Source organism: Physcomitrium patens, chromosome 1 (assembly GCF_059467195.1).
Source record: "Physcomitrium patens ecotype Gransden chromosome 1, ASM5946719v1, whole genome shotgun sequence".
Taxonomy (NCBI): Eukaryota; Viridiplantae; Streptophyta; class Bryopsida; order Funariales; family Funariaceae; genus Physcomitrium; species Physcomitrium patens.
In genome coordinates this window covers 5,291,788-5,314,000 of record NC_143410.1, presented here as the reverse complement: position 1 = coordinate 5,314,000, position 22,213 = coordinate 5,291,788, and the positions used below count along the sequence as shown (strand labels likewise).

Sequence of the window (22,213 nt, the reverse complement as noted above, 5' to 3'; positions counted from 1 at the left end):
ATATCTTTTAAATTGATAGTCATAGAATGGCATTTTAAAGACAACAAAACATAGTTATTGAGCTTTAAATGCAAAACTATCCCTCTTATATACCTCTATTTACATTCAAATTTATTGTGTCTTATATGAGACTTAATATAGAACATGTAGGACAAGTTAAGTTGTGTTCTATATTACAAAATGTAGGACAAAGTTCTTAATGTCTTACAGTAGAAGGGTCTAATCTTATTAGCCTTCTATATTAACATTTTTAATAAAAAAAAAAAATTTGATAAGTTATATCCTCTTCCTTACATTTGCAATGTAAAAATACATTTTATATAGATAAAAATTGCACTTCTTTCATGCACATTCAAAACATCAAAGAACAACTCCATTATATAAAAAATATTTTGTACATCACATTATAAAATTATAAATTTTTCTTCGAAATTCCTATTTAAAAAATTAATTAAAAAAATTTACCAACCTATATTTTCAAAAAATATATTATAACTCTAAATAAAATTATAATTCTATTTTAAAATTAAAATAAATAAAGAAATCAATAAACATATTATTAAAAATAGTAATTAAAATCTCTCAGTTTTATTATAAAGTATTAATAATTTAAATTTAAAATGAGATATATTAAAAAATTATAAATCATCGTATCTTTAAGACTCAAAAGCTTTTAAATTCATTGGTTTCTTGATGGAAGTATAGTGGTCGATTTCTCAAGTTGTCAACCACGAATACACGGTAAGTGTTCCAAGCAGAAATAAAATTTTATAAAGACAAAAATAAATAAATAAATAAATAACTAGAAGAAAAAAAAGAAACACCATTGGGAGCATGAACAAACAAAAGCACAGTCAAGAGAAGTGATTCAAGTCTGCTCAGGTACATTGGAGGAATTGCTTGAACACTGACCCCCCCTGCGACGAAAAAGAGTTCATTCCAGAGACCAATTTATTTGTTTCGAGGCACTTCTAATAACTGGGTTGTGAGATCATCGAAGTGTAGTTCGCAGCGTGGTTCCCACAACTTGTGCCTGGAGTACTAACTTCATAGAATCATAGCAAGTGAATAATAGATGTGACACATTCTCTCTTTGTGGAAACCAGATTTCGGAGACGAAGAGGAACCCAGTCTTGAGGCCCCAGCTCAATCCGCTTCTGCCTTTCCTCGTGAATTCATGTCCGTGGGAGAAAACCAAAAAATAAATATAAAAATAAAAACACACACACACATCATTCAGGTCCTCTTTGTCGTTCAGACTAGAAACTGGAAGCATAGCTCGCCTTCCAGCAAAACGGGGTTGAGAATCTAGATCTGAGTGTCATGTTTCCTCAAAAGAGAACATGAAATCTTAACAAAAACAAACCTTGTGAAGAACTTGGCAGTATTATTCGATGCTATTCAATCTCTTAAACAATTGGGTCATTGCAAAATCTAATATTTGGGCATGCATGAAAGGAAGTTGCCAGTTAAATCCTTAAGCGTCTTAGAATTTAATTGGCATCTTAGCATCTTGTAGCAATATATTTGCTTTTTGAATTTGCAATTTTTTTTATTTATTATTTTTTTAAAGGTATATTTCAAACCTTTATGGTTCTATTATGTAAGATTAGGATCCTATAAATAGAATACAAACTACTATTTATAGGATCCTAATCTTACATAATAAAAACTTAGACATGAATGTCTTATAATAAATTATTATAAAAATACTTAAATAATGTAATTATATATATATATATATATATATATAATTTTAAATCCTTAGATTGAGTGAAGCTAAATTTTAGATGATATAAATAATAAAGTAGAAATTTAAAGATTTTAATATAAAATTATATTATTTTGTATATGAAATGGTGATTTTTTTATTAAATAAAATTATTTTAAAAATATGTATAATTTTGTGTTAAAATAAATATAAACAAGTTCATTTTTTTTATTAAAATTTATATTTTTATGAAAAAAAATTTTAAAAAATCATAAGATTATGTTAGAAATGTATGTTAAGGTTTTAAGATTTATTTATTTATTTTAGTTAGTTAGTTAGTTAGTTAGAGGAGTTGTATCATAGAATAACAAAATTAAAAAATATTAGCCTTACTATCTAAAAATATAATTTATTTTTATTTTTTCTAATACAATATTAGAAACAATATGACTTATTTAGACTTAATACTTATCTAAATTATATTTTATTTTAGATGCCGTATTGTTACAAACAAGAGTAAATGATAAAATTCATCTAATAGCTTTTTATTCAAGAAAATTTTTAGCAACCAATATCTATTACAAAAAACTTCTTGTAATTGTGGATTCATTTCAAGAATGGCACTTTAGTATAGAAAACACTTTTAGTCTAGTCACCTTATATATAGATCTCAAGAACCTTAAATATTTCATGTTAGCATGTGTTTTAAATCATTGCTAAGACCATTGCAACATTTCCTTGTTAAGATTTGAATTTGAGATGACTTTTTGACAAAGAAAACAACAAGCTTTGTCACATTTTTTTTTTAGATGTCTTTATCTTGTACAAAAAAAAAATAAAAAACAAAACTTTTGATTTACAACAAATGATTCTTTTGAAACTAAAAAATTTTCTTCTTTAAATTTTAAAATCATTATTCACTATTGATTCAACTTTTCTTAAGAAAGTTAAATCAAATATGTTCTTAGAGCCTCTAGTTCATGATATTAAGAATAATCCTTCTAAATTTCATGATATTTCTAAGTTTGAGTTTAAAAATATTCAACTCTATTTTGAAAGACACTTATATATTTTAGAAGGTGAAGTACGACTATGTGCTCTTCAATCTTGTCACATTTTTCCAACTGCAAGACATTTTGTATATGATAAGAACTTGGAGTTAATATCAAAAAAATTTAGTGGCCTCAAATGTAGAGGGTAATTAAAGACTTTGTATAATTATGTAATATTTGTTTAAGATTGAAAATTCCTTATTATTTACCTTATAAACTTCTTCATTCATTACCAATACTATAACAACTATGCTCTTCTATTGCTTTAGGTTTTATCATGGATCTCTTAATCTTAAGCTCATATAACTCTATATTTATAATAACAAATCATTTCACTAAAATGTCACATTTTATACCATTTATATAAACAATAATAAGTAAAGAAACAACTAACATTTTCTTCAATAACATTTATTGCTATCATGGATTATCAAGGAATATTATATCAAATAAATGAATATAATTTGTATTAAGGTTTTGGAGAATTCTTTCTAAGATGTTAAACATAGACATAAAACTATTATTGGCTTTCTATCCTCAAATTAGCAAACAAATAAAACAAGTGCATTAAGTTTTGGAACAATATTTAAAATGTACCATCAACTACCATTAAGATGATTGAAAAATTCTTTTGTTACTAACAAAATTTGCCTATAATAATGCAATACATTCTTCTACTCAATATATACATTTTTATTCTAATTATGATTATCATTCACAATTTTATATTTTTGACTTAAAAAATCAATAATTATATATCAAAAAAATTGATAATTTTTTATTTAAAGCTTCATGCAATAATAAAGTCATAATTAAGTAAAGTTCAATAACAACAAAAGATCATTTCAAATGTCTATTATAAAGAACAACCTAAATAACACATTGGCATATTTATTACATATTTGTTGCATATTTGTTGTATATTTTGAATAATTCTTTTCAAGATATTGAATATAGACAAGATTTTGTCATAATATTAAAACTTATTGCCCTTGTGACAAGTTGGATTACTATAGACTTCAACCATTTCTTATTTGTGAACAAATCAATCTAATTGCATATTAATTATACCTATTGGAGTCTATAAAGATCCATTCTATGTTCCATATTTGTTTTCATCATCCAAATAAGACAATGGATATATTAAAAAGAAGACAAATGCCTCATCTTCCTATAGAAGTAGAGAATAATCAAGAGTTTGACGTTAAAGAAGTTTTAGACTCAAGGAAATGCCAAAATAAATTGAAATATCTTGTGCATTGGCATAGATATGGTATCAGTGAATGCCCATAGAAGTTAGCCAAGAATCTTACAAATACAACATAGAATTTTGATGCTTTTCATCTACAAAATCCTTCAAAATTAATATGAAGAATTAAGAAATTCTTTATTATAAAGAAAACAAAGTTTGATAAAAATTATATCCTATCTTCTATCTTTATTTGTAATATATGTATATTTGTGGCACTAAGATGATAGAAAATCAATAATTAGTAGATTCAATTTAAAAACTATTGTTTGTTGAGTTAGCAAATGATACATTGAAATTGCTACAACCTTCAAGATGATATAACAAAATTGAAGATCCTCAAGAACGATATGTTTTTTTTTAACTAAATGGTGAGATATAATGTATTTGATATCACGACCTTAAGAAAGATTTCCAATGTTTGGTGATATCATTGGAGGTAAGAATCACATTTGATGGTATTTTCTAATTTCATTTGATAGGAGTTACAAAGGTGTCAGCAATGATGAAATAACATGGTAGACTTATTGTTTTAATATGAGATACTATCAATGGTTTTAGAAACATGTCAAACTACTTTAAAAGAAAACAAAGATCAAAGTATATAGTAAATATAGTTCGTTGCAACTTGAACTTCTTCAATATGTAATCACCACCTCTTATGGAACTTTTCTCTAAAAAAAAAAAGAATAATATCACAAATATATGTAGTTATTAAGATTAAAGAAATTACATCAAAATAAATAAAAATAAATAAATTTGATAATATCTAATAGATGAACTTCTTAGAAGCTTCATAGATGTGGATTTGACTTCATATGTGTTTGTATGTGATTGATAGATTGAAAACTTGGCCAATAATTTGACTATGTATTGCATATATTGGTGACTTGTGATATAAGTTGGCCATGTGGTGCACATGTAGGAAGCTTGTCTTATTAGACATGTGTTTTACAAGTTGGATACATATTAGAGGTCTTATAAAACTTTGATATGTAGCTCTTATATATATATATATATATATATATATATGCAAGAGTAAAGCCTTCTTCATTCTTGTTAATACCTTGTTATTTTAAATCTTGTTTCAAGATTTTTTAGTCTTCTTATCTTTGGTAATAGTCATTCTAGTTTTAATATTATACTATCTTTGAATGATTATTTATTCTTTTCAAGTGACACAAGAATGTATTGACATTTCCATTGTTTGTGATTCATGTCCTTGATACTTTATACACATATTATTCAAATGATACATTTTTTTGTTTTATTTTTATATACAAAAAAATATGCATCAAAAAGATATGTTGTTTTGGTACACATATTAATACATTCAATACAAGATATTTGTAACATTGACAACCATTTCAAAATTCAATAGTTCCAAAAATAAAAAATTTATAGTACTTATGACATGTCTATTAATTGAACAAATAAGACAATATTTAAATAACTTAGTGTTGTGAAGTACAATTTGATTTTCTCAAGAAGTATTTGAATCTAGAAGCCTACTTTGAAAAGACCATGGTTCAAAAGCATTATAGAGGTTGTCAATTTGGCATAAAGAATTGTTATTTTAAAGCTTTTAGAGGTAGTTTAAAGTAGAAAGATACCATCATATAAACCAAATTATTTTTGTATTTAATTTTAAATATGTTGATTTATGTCTTGATTGTGACAATATTAAAAAAATATTAAAAAAAAACCAAAAACTAAAACTTGATAAATATAAAAATAAATTTAGTAACTTTAGTATTTTATTTATTTTATTTTATTTATTTTTAAAACTAGCTTAAGAAGTGGATCTAACACAAATTCCAAGTTACAATAATATGAATACTATGTAGGCAAGAATTGTATCTTATGATATGTTTTTCTCCTATTTTATCTTGGGTAATATTCCTACTCATAAAATTAACTAGTAAAAAAACTCATTCTCAATTTCAACCGATTACTAATTTTGAAAGTTGCAGCTTTTAAACTTGAAGACCCTCTCTATTAAGTGCTAATCTACTAATTGTAAAAGTAACATCCAAATACTCAAACACCTTTGAAAACAAAGTCTTGTGAAGAAGAACACTTCATGTGAGAAAGCATTGCAATAGCTGCTGCATCAGTTAACAACAAACAAGCTTATGGCACTCTTAAACCCTAAACCATGACAAAAAAATCTTTCCATCTTTGTTGTTGTTGCTGTTGTTGTTGTACTCTCATCTACTCTCAGAATTTAGGTACGAGTACGATTCAGTGAGCCCAGTACTTCACATTTCAGAAGGAAGTGCATCATCCATGTCCATCAGGGTACTCTTTTTTGAGTCATCAGCTTCGGTTCCTGTGTGAAGATTATGCTGATATTTCCGTCACCGACACATGAGTTCTTATTGCTCATGGACACAAGTAGAGATTGATACGTAGAAATAAGAAGAAAAAAAAGGTTGATGACAAATGTTATTTCTTACAATAAGGGTTTAGCATTCTTCTTCACTCCAACCATGGTTTATTTTCGAACAATTGTATCACTGTTATTCTGTGACCTCAATTATTATTATTGACACCAGAACGTGGCCAGTGTCGGTGAAATAGAGCATGATCAGAGGCTGCAAGGCACGATAAAAATATGGTGCCGGGAGCTTGTTGCATGATCCCACAGCTACACTTATTCACCCATCTCAAGAACGCCGATAAAAACATCTTCATTACACCGTCTAAATTACTCATTCTTCTTATTCGAGCACATGGCTTCAGCACCTCTGTTTGTTCGCTTCGGATCGAAGCAATTAGTATCGAAATTGGGTTCTTCTGGCGTTTCGGGTCGTGAATGTTTGAGGATCGTCACGGTGGAGCGATGATATATTCTTCATTATCCGACACGCATTCAGGATTAATTTGTGGATCATGGCTGAAGGTTTTGCTATTTTTCTCTCGACATGCTTGAAGAATAATAATTGGGGGGGGGGGGGGGGAGTAGGATAATGAAACTGCTTCCGGGGGCGGGGAACTCACAGCATAGCAATGGCTAGGCGACAATTCTGCGTCGCATCTTTGACGGTCACGGGATCATAGACGCGGTGACAGGAACTGCCGCGTCCAAATTCATTCTCGCGAGATCATCCCCTCTCCCCGAAGGTAGTATTTTATTGATGTTTTCTTTACTCGCAAGCTTGCGGTGACGCCGATCGCGTCTCGTGGAGCTGGATCTGATGCTCGGAATCCCACTCTGCGCCTGATCAAAGCGCTGCACAAACTTATGAATCTTAGTTTTCACTTCTGCTCGCACTGGTCCTAGAAAAATTGCACGAATTTAGCGGCTCTGTGAGACCGGTACCCCAATTTTGCTTGTGGTTTTGGACCTCGAGAGCAGGTAACCCTAGGTCGTAAGAATTAATGGAAGTGGAGGAGTGATTTGGAGGGATCAGTGTCGCCCGTGTAGCGACTCGGACAGAGGGAAATGGGGCTTCATTGTGACTTTATTTGGGGTTTGGTGGGTTTTTTGACCATTCTGGTAGTGGGTGAATTAGGTCGCGAGGTGATCGGTGTTTCTGTGAACCCTAGTGAAAATGAGAATGGGAATGGATTGAATGGGGTCAGGATCCAGTCGAACTGCGGCTCCGCACTCGTGCTTCCCCTCGTGGAGTCTAAACGACATGGACATGTCGTGGATCGTCGTTTTGAGCGGCGAGGGAGAGGCCTCGTGGAGGATGCTAGGATGGTCCTTCATGACGATTTGCTTACAAAAGGGTGCGAGCTTTTGGACATTGTGTGATTCTTGGGCTTAGTTTGCTTTTGGAAGAGAAAAATTCAATTCTTGTCACGCTTTGCTAAATTTGGGCTGGATTCAACGGATCGCTTTTGCAGCTCGAATTCGTTGTTCTGTAATGTTTAGGAAGTGTAAAATTGAGCAGATTTAGCGCCAGCTTTGTCGTAAGTTTTTCCGTGCTTTGTCGTGTGTCATTCTAACACTGTTAGAGATAGATATTGTATTCAAAGGCCTGCATTCAAGGCCTTGACTGTGGGTTTGATTCTCCTGGAGCTGAGTAGTATTGTTGTTCAGATGCTTTTGCATAAGTCCGATGGTTCGATGGCTCATTTGGATTGGGGACTGATCACTTAGGTTGGAGATCAAGTTAATGTCGTCAGGAGTTCCAATAATGTGAGTTTTGTGTTCTTTTGGTACCTGAGGTTTGTGTGTAGATTCTTAGGGCTACACCTACTGAAAATTTGTTGAAAGCCAATAACTTTTAGCAAAATTAATGATGGTGAAATTTATAACCTTTTTTTTCTTTTTAATGATGAGCTCGGATTTTTTTTTATTATTTCTTAAAATGCTCTGTGAGTTTGTACTGAAAGCATCATTTTCTACGTGAAGAAAGTGACGAAGTAGCGAATTAATGGTTTGGATATTCTGGAATTTCTTCGATTCAAGAGGGGTGTTTTTATTTTGGAATTTAAAGCTCAGGGGTAGTTCTCAGACCTTTTGGCTGTGAAATTCTGGCTAAAGATGTTAAAAATTATGGTTTAAGTATTGTTTTCATCGATATCTTTTGTCAAGTCAGTGATTGACCACATAAACACCATATTTTAGTTTCTATTTGCCTCTGCTGTACGCGATGGCTGAGGTCTCAACGTGAGTATGGAGAGGAATATGTGTTCTTTCGGAAGTTTCTAACTATCTCGTGGGTTTTGTGTACAGATACTACACAAGCAGAGTTTTCATTGGGACACCTGCGCAGGAGTTTGCACTTATAGTAGACACAGGAAGCACTGTTACATACGTGCCCTGCTCTAGTTGCACTCATTGTGGCCATCACCAGGCATGTTTCGTCACTTCCCTATCTAATTATGCAGAAGAGGCTCTGCTTGCTTGCTGTGGAATTAACTAACTTGTGTCCCAATTGAACAGTATTTGAATTATCTAAAAGTCGTACGTACGGCGTATTAGAACGACGATGAAACTGCGTACAGTTTTGAGACCAGACAAGGGACGCAGTAGGATTTCATATTGTTACACAGCGCATGGGTGGGCTATTGAACACCATTGGTGACTTCTGTTTGTTATATGTGGCACAGGACCCCCGATTTAAGCCCGACAATTCAAGCTCGTATCAAACGGTCTCTTGTAATTCACCAGATTGTATAACGAAAATGTGCGATGCCAGGGTTCACCAATGCAAATACGAGAGGGTTTATGCTGAAATGAGCTCCAGCAAAGGAGTTCTTGGAAAGGACCTACTAGGTTTTGGCAATGGCAGTCGGCTGCAACCTCATCCTCTTTTATTTGGATGTGAAACTGCAGAGACTGGAGATCTCTATCTACAACATGCTGATGGCATCATGGGGCTGGGACGTGGTCCACTTAGTATTGTGGACCAGCTTGTAGGAACTGGAGCCATGGAGGATTCTTTTTCACTTTGTTATGGTGGCATGGACGAGGGTGGTGGTTCCATGGTGTTAGGGGCAATTCCACCTCCTCCAGCTATGGTATTTGCTAAATCAGATCCTAATCGTAGGTACGCCTATTCCCTGTACCCCTCCTCTTACCTGAGAAATCATTCTTCTTTGAGCATCAGAGTACGTAAAATATCTCTATGTCTTAAAAATTTCTCTGTTGTTGGCGTGAAAAAGACTTAATAATCGGAATTGTTTTGTACCTGGCATGCAGAAAAATGCTGACTTGTATGTTCTGGATGCAGCAATTACTACAACCTAGAGTTATCTGAGATTCAGGTGCAAGGAGTCAGCTTGAATGTGCCTAGTGAAGTTTTCAATGGAAGGCTTGGCACAGTTCTAGACAGTGGGACAACATACGCCTATCTTCCAGATAAAGCTTTTGATGCTTTCAAAGATGCTGTAAGTGGACTAATCTTTCAGATTTTTTGTTTAGACTGTTATATTACCTTACAAGGTACTATGTGACTCAACTGGTATTCCCAATTTGCTCGTCCACAACTAACATATTTACGCCTTTTTTATTATTTAAAATAGTTGTCTATTCGACTGTGACTTTAGCATTCAAATCGTCGTGTTTGGTTTTCTTAACGCTAACTGTAAATTTTAAAATGGTCATTGAGGTTGCAGATTACTCAACAACTTGGGTCATTGCAAGCTGTTCCTGGTCCTGATCCAAGTTACCCTGATGTTTGCTTCGCAGGAGCAGGAAGGTGAGTGTTGTCTCGCTTGGACACAAATAACTACTTTTCCAAGATACTTAGAATTTGCATGTTTTTTTTATGTAACACAAATTGTGAACATAATGTTTTAAAAATGTATGGTTCCTCCTTTGTACCTTCCCATGGAGCATGAATGTTGTAACATTCAACATGGATTAGTCTACCTTTAAATCTGCACGATGCTGATTCTGTGTCATGTAAAATATATTCTTCCCAATTGTAGTTAGGAATCTGCATTGATTGTATGAATGTTTATGCAATAGTGATTCAAAAGCGCTGGGCAAGCATTTTCCTCCAGTGGACTTTGTATTTTCGGGAAACCAGAAAGTATTTTTGGCTCCAGAAAACTATCTATTCAAGGTGAGTCGTTTAACTTAAAGTTTGTAAATCTCTATCTGTTTATTTTGTCCTTAAAACAAACTTTTATTTCTTTGATTTCACATTATCTTAAGGATCACATGATCACCTTCCTTTATGCAATTATATTTTCAAAGAAACAATTATTCTTTATGTGTATTGCTACAGTTATTCCATATTATCATCCATGTTGCTGCTTTCTGAAATTATTTTGTGATCACAGCATACCAAAGTGCCAGGGGCATATTGTTTGGGCTTCTTTAAGAACCAAGACGCTACAACATTGCTTGGAGGTAATTGTTTTTGGGTGTGTTGTGTATTATACTATGATTTGAAATAATAATGATCAATCTCTACAATTTTGTGGACTACAGAAATGAAGGTCCTTCATAATTTGATGACCTTCAAAACGTAAGTACAAAAGTAGTACCACCTCAGCTCTGTTCGTGACTTTGTCCACCACGTACACTGGACTGGAAGCACAGTTTGTTTTCGCTGACTTCCGAATGATAGTTATTTGTAAGAGTACTTTGTAAATGATATGCTCACTAGCAACGTCTTGGTTATAGTAGATAACTTGGAATTTTCCAGGGATTGTTGTGAGGAATACGCTGGTTACGTATGACAGGGCCAATCATCAGATTGGTTTTTTCAAGACGAATTGCACAAATTTGTGGAGCATTTTACCTGCTGAACCTCCATTGGCACCGCCACCACCTCCGGTAAATGAGAGTAGTCCTATCGAATCACCGGCATCCTTGCCAGAGGGTATGTGTCTATGATTGGATAGGCTTTCTTGTCTGAGTGACTTGATTGTATGTCATTGCTCGAGTCTGCTAAATTCGAAACGAGAATGCGAGTCGATAGTTATGAATGATTAAGAACTGGAATCACTGGGTGGAACGAGTAGTGAAACAGTGAAAAAAGCAATTTACAGTAGTTCTGGCCGGAAAAAGTAACACATTCGTCAATAAGATTTACCGTTGTAAACGTAATATTGGTACATTGACATTTTAGCTCTCTAGGAGGAATACCTGATGGTGGTGAACCTGAATTTAACTTATTATACAATTTCATGCTTGTCTGGCTGTGTCATGCACCGTTTCTCTCAATGCTTGTCATTTGTGTCAATGAGGAGCATCTTATAAAAATACTAAATCATTCGTTGATTACCACTCTGGATTCTAAGTTTCATATCTCGCCACATATTTGTTTTCTCTTCACAGATAAACAAGATTTTGGCAGCATTGAACTTCTAATTGAACTAGATGGAAATTTTACCACCATTTTGAATCAGACTCTCCTGTTTAAATCAAGCATGGCTTCTGAACTTGCGATTTCTTCGTCACAGGTTGTAATCCATTTTTTTATCTCTTTCTCTTATCCAATTTGTGGTTCTATAGCAGCTGTATGACAGATTATCTGAATTGTTCCTGAAATTGCCATAGTGGCCAGTGCTACGCTATCGTCCCCTCCAAGCGGATAATGTTAGAATCCTTTGATAGCATTGTTTTATATAGGAGATCATGTCTATTTATCATACTTATATTTTGCCTCAAGTGTTACGCAGATAAGCATAGAAGACATTAAAGAAGATGGAGAACACGTAGTTGTGCGATGTATTATATCTCCAGCATCTTCTCAGCTTTTTTCATCATCTGCTGCCAAGGTTCATTTTCTCTGTGCATATTTTCTTTCTGCATTGGTTGCTCTTGTTGCTATTGCCACAGTTATTGGTAGTATCTATATCTCAGACAAATCCTTCGACTTTGGCAGGCATTAGCAGCGCGGTTAGAAGACCATACAGTTAAGCTGCCAGAGATTTTTGGTGCGTACCGCTTGAGAAGCTGGAAAGGTCTCCCCCCCTCAAAATGGTAAGTCTGTTTACAGTTCTTTAAGGTGCACTATAGTTTGTGGACTTGCGTATTATATTGTAGCTTCCAGAATAACTCAGTTATGTTTCTAAGCTTCAGTGGGGTCAATCCAAATTTTCATCTTGTGGCATTATTATTTATCATCCCCTGCGTGGTGTTTTGACAGGGCTTGGATACATTCAGATAGGGCTAAGATGGGTGCTATGATTGCAATATTAGTGGGGGTAGTAGTATTGCTTGCAGTTATTGCAAGTTTAGTCTACTGGTATTTTTTCAAGTACAGAAACAGAGGCCAAATCAAGTACGAAAACTTGGAGGTGGCCGAAACAAATGAAGAGGAAACATGGATTGGTGACGAGCAATTGTAGCCACCTGCAACTGTACAGTGCACCTATTCTCTAGAAGGGTAGTGCCTTAATTCCCAATTTCTCAAGCTCAGGTTTCTGTTTGTATTAACGAGCGGTTATCCTGTGCTTCCCATATCAAGTGGTAGAAAGTTGGTGTTGGAATATCATTTGATACGTCTGTTTTAACTTGCATATAGTGATAGTCATAACTGAATATGGAATCAATAATCGTGATTTTAACCAAAAATTATGACTAATGTGTTGCTGTAAAAATCAAATTTGAAAGTGACTTTGCTTATAAAATAAGTGAATGATGTGGTAACCAAAGTACAGGTCCAACAATGCAAATGGGAGAGGGAAACATGGGGATCAAATCACTTATTTGTCAAACTTAGTTTTGCTCACACTTGGATTGGATTGTAGCAAATCAATGTAATTTGATCATTTACAAATGGTTATTTGTGCTTGGATGAGAGCATGGGTAAGATAATATGCTCTAGTTATATAAATTCACACACTAGTAGCACATATCATGGCTTCATAAAGATATATCTTCTGTTGAAAGACAACAAATTGAAGTTAGTGCTCTAGCAAGGGTGAGTACTAAAAAGATTGTATAATATTTGTAAATATTAAAAAGTTTTATCACCTTTGTAAATAACATTTGGGTGAATTAAATGGTATAAATTTTAGTGTTGGTGGTAGATCATGTATTTAGTGTAGCAAATCAAAAATTATGTGTGCAAGCAATCATTATTGATGGCTTTAAGACAATATATATATATATATATATATATATATGAGAGTAGGCCCACATTATTATGTTTAATTTTGTTTTGAAAAGGAAATTATATCAAGCAAAAGAAGTCAAAGTTCACACACTATCATATAAAGTGAAGATTAGAGTTTGCTAACCATCATGAACATTGGACAAATGATGATATAGCACATATGTTCTCTAATAAAATAAAAAAGAATCGATTTTGTTCTAATGGTTGTAGCTAATATTGGATTGGTAATGGAGAGTCTTTGAGTATTAGAAGAATACAAGAGATGGTGAAGTTTGGAAGTAGATGAGTAATGATGTAGAATTGTATTGTTATGGAAGGCCTTGCCATGATGTGCAAAACCAAGGAAACATTAGGTCATCATTGTTACAATGAGATTTTAGAACATGAGTTGATTCATACATTGCATGCATTCAATTAAAATTTTGAAAATGTGATTATCCGATACAATAATAATCCATTGCATATGCCCATATTTGTAACTTTGTGGTTGAATTACCAATTATTTTTTCTTCTCAAGTGGCCGGCACAATAGCTTGACTTCAAATCAATCAAATATTTGTGGATAATTCTCAAATGTTGTTTAAACCAATATTAGATCCTTCTTAAAAAAAATGATAAAATTATGGATATGTATTAGAGATTGTTGGGCTTTAATTACTCTTGATGAATGCAAGAGATTATGTGGAAATATGCATAAGTGTATTAGAGTTGTAATTGGGGCTAATGGCAAATGGACAAACTATTAGATTCATCTTATATAATGTGATCAAAATTGAGTTTTGAATCTAAATTCATATTTCTTTTTTTCTTTTTTTCTTTAATATACTAATAAATAATTCACTTCAATTCTTGTGCAAATATATTCTATTGTAAGAGCTATCTTTTCCATTTTTTGGTATCAATTTTAATATGTGCATTTTTCCAACATTGATTTTTGACCTAGATCAAATAAATTCATACTAAATTATTACTATCATTGTATTTTATTGGTGATTCTAATGAAACAAAACTAAATTCATTCCTTGCCTTTAAAGCATACTTTTTAATTGTATATTTCTTCATGTTTATGGTTTTTTCACAAAAAACATAAAACTTTGATTATAAATTCCTTTGTGAATAATAATCTAATATAGATAGAAAATCATCCTAAAGATACAACTTGTTCAAATTGTGAACATAAATGAGATAATAATATATTAGATTATTACATTTATTCTTGTACAAATACCAACAATATATAATTATAAGTTTATGGATCAGTTGCACCTACTTTATAGTTTCAATTGGTCTTATAAGTTTCAACTAATATATAAAGTTATTTTCTTTAATTTAATTATTTATAATAATTTTATAAATATATATATTCGAAATAAATTAAATATTTTTTAAAATCAAAATTCTAATAAATAAGATATGTTAAAACAATCAAGAATTGTGAATTTAAAGCATAAGAAACAAATTTCGAAGATCAAAAAATAATTTTTTTGACCATAAAAATTATAAAAATCTCCAATCTTCATATTTTTCTTTGATTTTTTTTTTAATTTTGAGTAAAAAAATATTAAAATTAAATTTAAAACAATAAAAAAATTATATTCTTTAAAGAATAAGCTCTTAGTGTTAAGATTTATTACAATTAGTGTAAAAAAGAGAAAAATAATAATACAAAAAAATACTCCAAAATTACTTAAATATTTTTTTTTTAAAATCAATGAATATTTTTTAATATTGGAGTCTAAAAACACATGTGTGTTTGTGTGTAGTGGTTTAAAAAGAAGGTTTTAAAAAGAAGGTTTTAAAAGAAGGTTCTTTCTTATGTATATATATATATGTATTCAAATATAAGAAATATTTTGTTGCAATATTTTGTATTCTTCAAAAAAATCTTCAACAATATATATATATATATATATATATACACTTTCACATAAATTATGTTCAATTTCATCTATATATATATATAAAGAAATATTAAAAATGACCCATGTATTTACTAAACTTCTCCACTCTATCATTGGAAGCATGGGAGAATGAAGGAATTAAAATAAGAATTGGGAACAGAGGGAGGGGAACAAGAGGTTGGAATGAAGAAGGCTGGGAATGGGAAGGAAGTAGGATTTGGGAGCGAGAGGGGTGGAGATGAGGGCATGATTGTAATAATGCTTCTAGAGATGATCCATTTTTCTAATGATGGTTTTAATAGGGTGGATCAATTTAGTAAATGGGTGGGTCATTTTAACATTTCTCTCTTTTTTTTTTTCTCTCTATATATATGCTAGCATTAGATGCCTTACTTTAAAAAATTTAAAATAGAAATATATATATATATATATATATATATATATATATATATATTATTCAACAACATTAAATTCCAACCATTTGTTTCTTTGTTTATTATTCAAAAATATAAATTACATGACATTTTTCTGTGTGTATATACATATATATGATGTGTTTTTTTTAAAACTAGTATATACCATAAGTATATTAGTCTTGATTCAAAATGATTTCAAATTATCAAGTGATGGCAAGGTTAGATCTAAGAACAAACCACAACTTTGAAAAGGTTGGCAGTTAGAATCTCAACTCTAAAATCCCATCCATGCTTAATAGATTCTTACTCAAGATTCACCCTTGCAATGCCATTTAATTTAATTTAATTTTTTGAAAAAAAAAAAACAAACAAAAGAAAAACAAAAAATAATCATATCAAAGAAAATAACATATTTTACATGATTTTACTTAGTGAAATTTGACTAAATCTATTATATTGTCCACATATTTGAATAAAAAATATCAAATGGATCCAAAAGAAGAAGAAAAAAAGGTGGTACAATATTTTGCCTCTCATGTTTCGATGAGTTAACTGTTTTTTTTAATAACCATTGCAGCATTGCTACACACATTACTATTTTAAAATAAATTTGCCACCATCCTTGAGTTATTTCTATAGAATCCTAAAACCGTTTTGTTTGGCCAATATTGACAAAAGACAGCGGCGCACATCAAATGCCATGTCAGAGGGCATCCTGCCACCGTGTCAGGATAGGGACGGCAGAGACGAATGGACGAACGAACGAAACTCAAGGACGACGACCAACGAACGAACGGACGAACGAAGCCAACGCGGCGGCGTACGAAACGGGCGATGGACCGCGCGGCGCGAGATCCCGCGTCCAGTCTGAGCGTCGTCGTCTTCGTCGACCGGGTCCCCCCCTTTGCTTTACGGATCCCTCCCCTCAAGGCTCTCTGTTGCAAGCCTACCACCATCGCCTTCGCCATCGCCATCACCACACGTGATTCCAACCAATAGTGTCAGAATCTCGGGAACTCGTACAGGTGCAGTAGCGTGAGACTCAGTAACAATGTCGTGGTGGAGCTGGTAGACATAACTCGTCATAGTCACTGCAGGAGCTCAGAGCGAGTGGGCCAGTAGAAGGGGAGCTCCAGTTTTCGAAGTAATCGCAATAACCCTCTGCGTAAATCTTTTGCACGTGTAAACTCCGCGTCCGGGAGTGCACTCGGTGGTTGCTTGAGAATTTTGTCGTCGGCGCAAGGAGCGCAGGAAGTTAGGCTGTCATGGTGGTGGATATTTAGGACAGGAGCGTGGTTTCATGTGGTGGACTGTTTCGTTTTTGCCCCTGTTACTGGCAGGGTGTGGGGCTATGGCATCGGCGTCGACATCGTGGTTTGGTGATGAGATTAGCCGATGGTTGGGCTATGGTGGGGCCTGTGGTAGCTTCCGTTCATGTGCTGACGTCCGGCAGGAGAATTCTACGCACGCTTAGTGGAGGTTTGAATTCTGCGGCTCTGCGGAGTCTGCTTCCTTGGATTACTGTGGATATTCTAGCCTTGCTCCTCATCCGTTTGTCCGCTTGTTCAAACTTCACGTTGTTGGACTTACTCCTCCGGTCGTCGTTTACGCGGGAACGACTCGGAGGAGTCCTGTGGAGACCAGGACTTGGGGTGGTAAATACCATAAAGGATGCCGCCGTCTTCGGGGTTTCGACTTTCTTGGGGTCGTTGAATCCCGGATGTGTTGTAGGCAAGTTAAATTGCACAATTCAAACTCGAAAGGTTTCCTTTATCCTCCCCTTTTAGCACTGGAGCTTTAGGATCTCATCCGTCTTTAATGGGAGGAAGTTGTCTTCCCGACTCAGAGGAAGACAGATACTCGTTGTCGATCTGTTGTTGTGAGGTTTCAGTTTTGTTGCGATAGAGCCTTGATTGCCTTGCAGCTCTTTTGTCTTAACACTTCATGGCCAACTAAGCTGGCAAAACACCGCGTGTGCGATCTCGAGGCATTTCTTGGCGGGTCCCTTTGGCGTAATCTAGGGCTTCATTACTATTTATCCGTGCCGTCCAGTTGCCGAAGAGACATGTTGCCGAAGGTCGTCCGCAGGTTTACAGTTGGCAGTTGGATTACGGTTGTCTCTTAGCGATCGCTTTCCTGGTTGTCCTTGCATCACGAAACCACCTCTTCCAGAATGAGCTTTGCATTGCAAGGTTCAGGCTTCAGGTGGTGCCTATTCGTTGGAAGACAGAATGTCTGCAAGCCTGTTGGGACCTCACATGTAGTTCTTGCTTGTGGCATTGTGACATCCGAACACCGCCGATTCTTATGAAACAGGGGTCTTGGTTCACCTGCATTCGGTGGATTTGTGCTATCACGAAGCTCGGCGTACTGATATAGGCTCATAGGGCTATCATCTTCTTTTAGTTTCCAGGGGTAATGTGTGCAGGAGCAATTTGGTTAAGAGTCATTCATGCCTATTCTTCGCTCAGAGACGACAAGCTTGAGCTTCGAAGAAGCAGATTGTAACACGTATTTGGAAACAATCCACGATTTGCGACTCTTCGAGGCAGATTAGATCGTAGGGCGATTCTTTCGGAGTATTATCTTTGAGGTGTTGCTGGATTAGCAGTTGTTCTATTGAAGACGTCCAAGAATTGTGAATTTGTATTTTTGACGAGATTATTGCTGTGTGGGAGGAGAGAGAAAAGCGGATTTCTGGTGGGGATTTTTAGTAGAACTATGTGCCCTGTGCGAGAAAGAAATCGAAGCTGCGAATTCTTGTGATTCAGTGAAGAGTCATCATGGGTGCTGAGAGTGCAGGAAGAGAGACAGCGCCATGGGCGGTGAAAGCGTTTTCGCCTCCATCAGATGTACTTGCAAAACTTTGGGCTGCACGAAATGAACTTTGTCAATCCTTAGAGAAGACCCGTGCATTAGGAAATCAATTAAATGAAGCCAACAAGCGGCTGCAGATGTTTCAAGATCGTCTGTCTCCTGTAAGGAGATCACTGTTGCCACTGCAGGAGAAATCCAAGATCACAGAGAGTTTGACTCAAAGAATAAATAAAACCTTAGAACCAGCGATGCAGGTTCTTAAAATGTTTGATGTGGTGAGCAAGATTAGGGTAAGATTGGTGAAGGAGCCTAGAGATGATTTCGATGGTTACTTGGCTGCATTAATACAGCTGGAAGAAGCTGTCGATTATTTGAAACACAATTCGATTGTGGCCATCAATTGGTTGCAAGAAGCTGTCGCTTACCTGAACTATACAGGCTCTACAGACACTGTGCGCTTACGGCGACTCAATGAATCACTTGCAACTTTGCAGTCTCAACAGGCGGGTAGGTATTCACAAGGCGCTGAATGTTATAGGAATATAGCAAAGGGTTCATGACTATTAACGGCGTTCTAAAACATAGTTCTCCAAAATTATGTCAACTTGTTGAAACCACAACTAAATGTGCTAAAACCTCAATTTCAAAAGTTCAATCATGGTGTTCTCAGCGTTAAATGCGTTTCGCTAGAGCGTTTATGGATTGGTTTCACATGCACTCGATTGATGAAGATAACCTTTGTGAGCTTGCTTGCTGTTCTCAGCTTGTCAATCGGTCTTGTTTATAAGATCTGTTCAAGGCAGTTGATTCTACTGCAGAAATTGATAAACTGAAGGAAGCGCGTTTTGGTTTGCAGGTGGAGCACATGAGCTCGATGGTGGATTATTAGTCACTGCACTTGGCAAGCTTGAGAAAGAATTTAAGCGCCTGATAAGTGAGCACAGTCAACCTATTGAATTACCCGAACAAATGGCACCTCGAGAATCAAACTCTCCTCCTTCCTCTGAGTTGGACTATCTGGTCAGCTACCCTCCGCAGGTCCTGCAGAAATTGCAAACTATTATAGAAAAATTAGCTGGCAACGTTCATTACCAAAGATGTGTAGATGCGTACCAAGACACTCGACTTGTACTTTGTGAAGAAAGCCTGAAAGTAAGTGCTCTTTGCAACAGTTGGTCTTAGGTACTGGATGATGTTCTTGTTGCCTAAACTATTTGCCTTTTCCAACAGCTTTGTGGTAACAATAAGACTTTTCGAATCCTACGTTTTAGTGTTCAATTGGTGAATGTCGCGAGGTATCTGTTGCAACTGGCAACCCGAATATGACTGGATGCAAGTTCTTACATTTATTTCAACTCTTCATGCTAGGCATCTTACTTGAAACTTAGGTCTGAGTCACCTCGTAGCCTTTAGAGCTGAAGCTTCTCTGTTCTATCGAGTAATTTGAAATTACCCGTCATGTATTGGTCTTTATTATTGTGTTCAAGCCTTCATTGCTGACTGCTGTGCGTTTCTTCTTTTTTGCTGCTTCAGGCTCTGGACGTGCGTTACATGAACAATGTCACCCCAAAAACAGTGAACTCAATTCCATGGGATGATTTACAAAACATGGTGGAAAAATGGGCCCAACAACTTGAGGTTATTGTGAAGATGCTGTATACCGGTGAAAGACGCCTTGCTCGTCAAGTGTTCAAAAATGTGGGGCAAGCAGTCTGGGTGGAAATCTTATATGACTTAGCTGAGCCTGAGATGGATACATTCCTGAGATTTGGAGAAAGTGTTGCAGCAAGCGAACGTTCCCCCGAGAAGCTCTGCAAGCTGCTTGAAATGTATGAAAGCATGGAGAAGTGTGAACATAGTGTTATTCAGGTATTCGATGGGCAGGCTTGTGGTGAGATCCGATCACGTTACCGAGAGCTTTTGAAACAGGTACTTAATACTCTATGACTAACTCCATACCCTATCTTAAATCATCATAGTGCTACCTAATGTAGCTCACAAATAACCGTCGCTTTATTAACTCGGAAAAAAATAGTTTTCCTGCATTATGAAGTACGCCTACGTGACGAGAATTCTAATTTTGATGATTTTGCGTTCATGTTGGGAAATAATTTGGGTTTTTTAAAAACGATTCACGAAATGTGCATGTTAATTTTGAGTTGTAATTCGTGAAGGCCTGAGATTTAACTTATTTTTTTCGTGTTCCATGATTATAGATTGTCTATGCTGCTGGAAAGACATTTTGGGACATTGATGACTGGATAAAGGAGCAAAAAGAAGGGGTCTCTCTGGACGGTAGGGTCATGCAACTTTGCAGTTGGGTGGTCAATTATCTGGGATATGTGATTGCTTTGTTTCCCATAACATTGAGCAAGGTTCTACGAATTGCGCAAAGCTGGGAGGGTGAGGGAGCTGAAGATAAGGGGCTGCCTGAGGGATTGGCTCTCATTCTGAATACTCTTGAAGGACTAGTGGAGACGCGCGCCAAGGAGTTTCACGACCCTGCCCTACGTCACATTTTTCTGATGAACAACATGTACTATATTCGCAATCGTGTGAAGAACAATGCTCTGGGGCCATTGTTAGGCGAAGACTGGATTTCTGAGGTCGGTCGCAAGGTAAGTATTGTCTCTTGAACTGGTCACTTTCAATTTATTAATGTGAATGATAGAAGTTAATATTGAAAGTTGCAACTCCTCTTAACTACAGTGGGTAACAAACCTATCGGTCTATAGCCTCAGTAGCTGAGATCCAAGATTGCATCTTCTTATAAATCTTACAAGGTATAGTTTTCAGCTTCATACTTAGCAGTGTGCTGGTGTTTAGTTTGAACGCAATATGTCGTATCATTTCAATTTTTCAATACCGTACAGGTGTCAACAAATGCATTGAAGTACCAACGAGAAGCATGGCAGCAGGTACTCCAGCATCTCAACAGTGACGGACTAAAGGGATCCTCATCAAGTAAAAGCGGCTCACGTGATCTGGTGCGGCAAAAATTGAGAGCATTTAACGCTGCATTCGACGAGACTGTTCAAATCCAGTCGAAGTGGCTCATAGCAGAAAAGGATTTGAGGGATGGTACCTTAGCAGCAGTCACACAAATGGTTGTACCTGCGTACCGAAGCTTTCTGGGACACTTCGGGTCTCTGTTGGAAGGCCGTGGCCGTGATTCAGACAAGTACATTAAGTATACTCCCGAAATTTTGGAGACAATCTTAGGAGATTTATTTGGAGGTAACAACGCCTGAGCAGACGGTGTTACTGCAATGAATTTTTGACCCATGCGCAGGGTTGTGCATTGTAAACAATTTTTTCTCAATTGACAATTTTAACATGCAATTATTTGGTCTTTCTTTAATCCTCTAGCAACCAAGATTTATCGCACACTGTTTATTATTTTAGACTATGAGATGTATGCACTTAAGTACTAACAAAGAGTCCTAGCAAATTGTTCATGAATAATTAGATTGCATGTCAATTATGCTCAACGAATCTTAAGAATGTGTTCAACACTATATACACACTAGC

At 35.1% G+C, this 22,213-nt stretch overlaps 2 protein-coding genes across 8 annotated transcripts; both read left to right on the top strand.

Moving 5' to 3' along the window:
• The first annotated feature begins 7,012 nt into the window (after nucleotides 1-7,012).
• On the top strand, nucleotides 7,013-12,919 carry LOC112290534 (protein ASPARTIC PROTEASE IN GUARD CELL 1). Of its 6 annotated transcripts, none has more exons than XM_024536913.3 (14): nucleotides 7,013-7,138; nucleotides 7,601-7,750; nucleotides 8,124-8,162; nucleotides 8,703-8,823; nucleotides 9,080-9,519; nucleotides 9,703-9,859; nucleotides 10,088-10,170; nucleotides 10,443-10,539; nucleotides 10,760-10,829; nucleotides 11,128-11,304; nucleotides 11,763-11,887; nucleotides 12,107-12,205; nucleotides 12,313-12,410; nucleotides 12,577-12,919. In XM_024536913.3, exons 2-14 carry the CDS (start codon nucleotides 7,719-7,721, stop codon nucleotides 12,776-12,778), a joined length of 1,740 nt encoding a protein of 579 aa, XP_024392681.1. In that variant the 5' UTR covers nucleotides 7,013-7,138; nucleotides 7,601-7,718; the 3' UTR covers nucleotides 12,779-12,919. The 6 variants fall into 6 exon arrangements, with proteins under 6 accessions (XP_024392681.1, XP_024392672.1, XP_024392655.1 ...); XM_024536904.3 differs by having other exon boundaries at nucleotides 7,115-7,373; XM_024536887.3 differs by lacking the exon at nucleotides 7,013-7,138 and having other exon boundaries at nucleotides 7,143-7,750.
• A 4,878-nt stretch (nucleotides 12,920-17,797) lies between these two features.
• Nucleotides 17,798-22,043, top strand: LOC112283742 (exocyst complex component EXO70A1). Of its 2 annotated transcripts, none has more exons than XM_024522834.3 (5): nucleotides 17,798-19,189; nucleotides 19,539-19,834; nucleotides 20,216-20,611; nucleotides 20,899-21,300; nucleotides 21,601-22,043. In XM_024522834.3, exons 1-5 carry the CDS (start codon nucleotides 18,649-18,651, stop codon nucleotides 21,931-21,933), a joined length of 1,968 nt encoding a protein of 655 aa, XP_024378602.1. In that variant the 5' UTR covers nucleotides 17,798-18,648; the 3' UTR covers nucleotides 21,934-22,043. The 2 variants fall into 2 exon arrangements, with proteins under 2 accessions (XP_024378602.1, XP_024378592.1); XM_024522824.3 differs by having other exon boundaries at nucleotides 21,556-22,043.
• The last annotated feature ends 170 nt before the right edge of the window (nucleotides 22,044-22,213 follow it).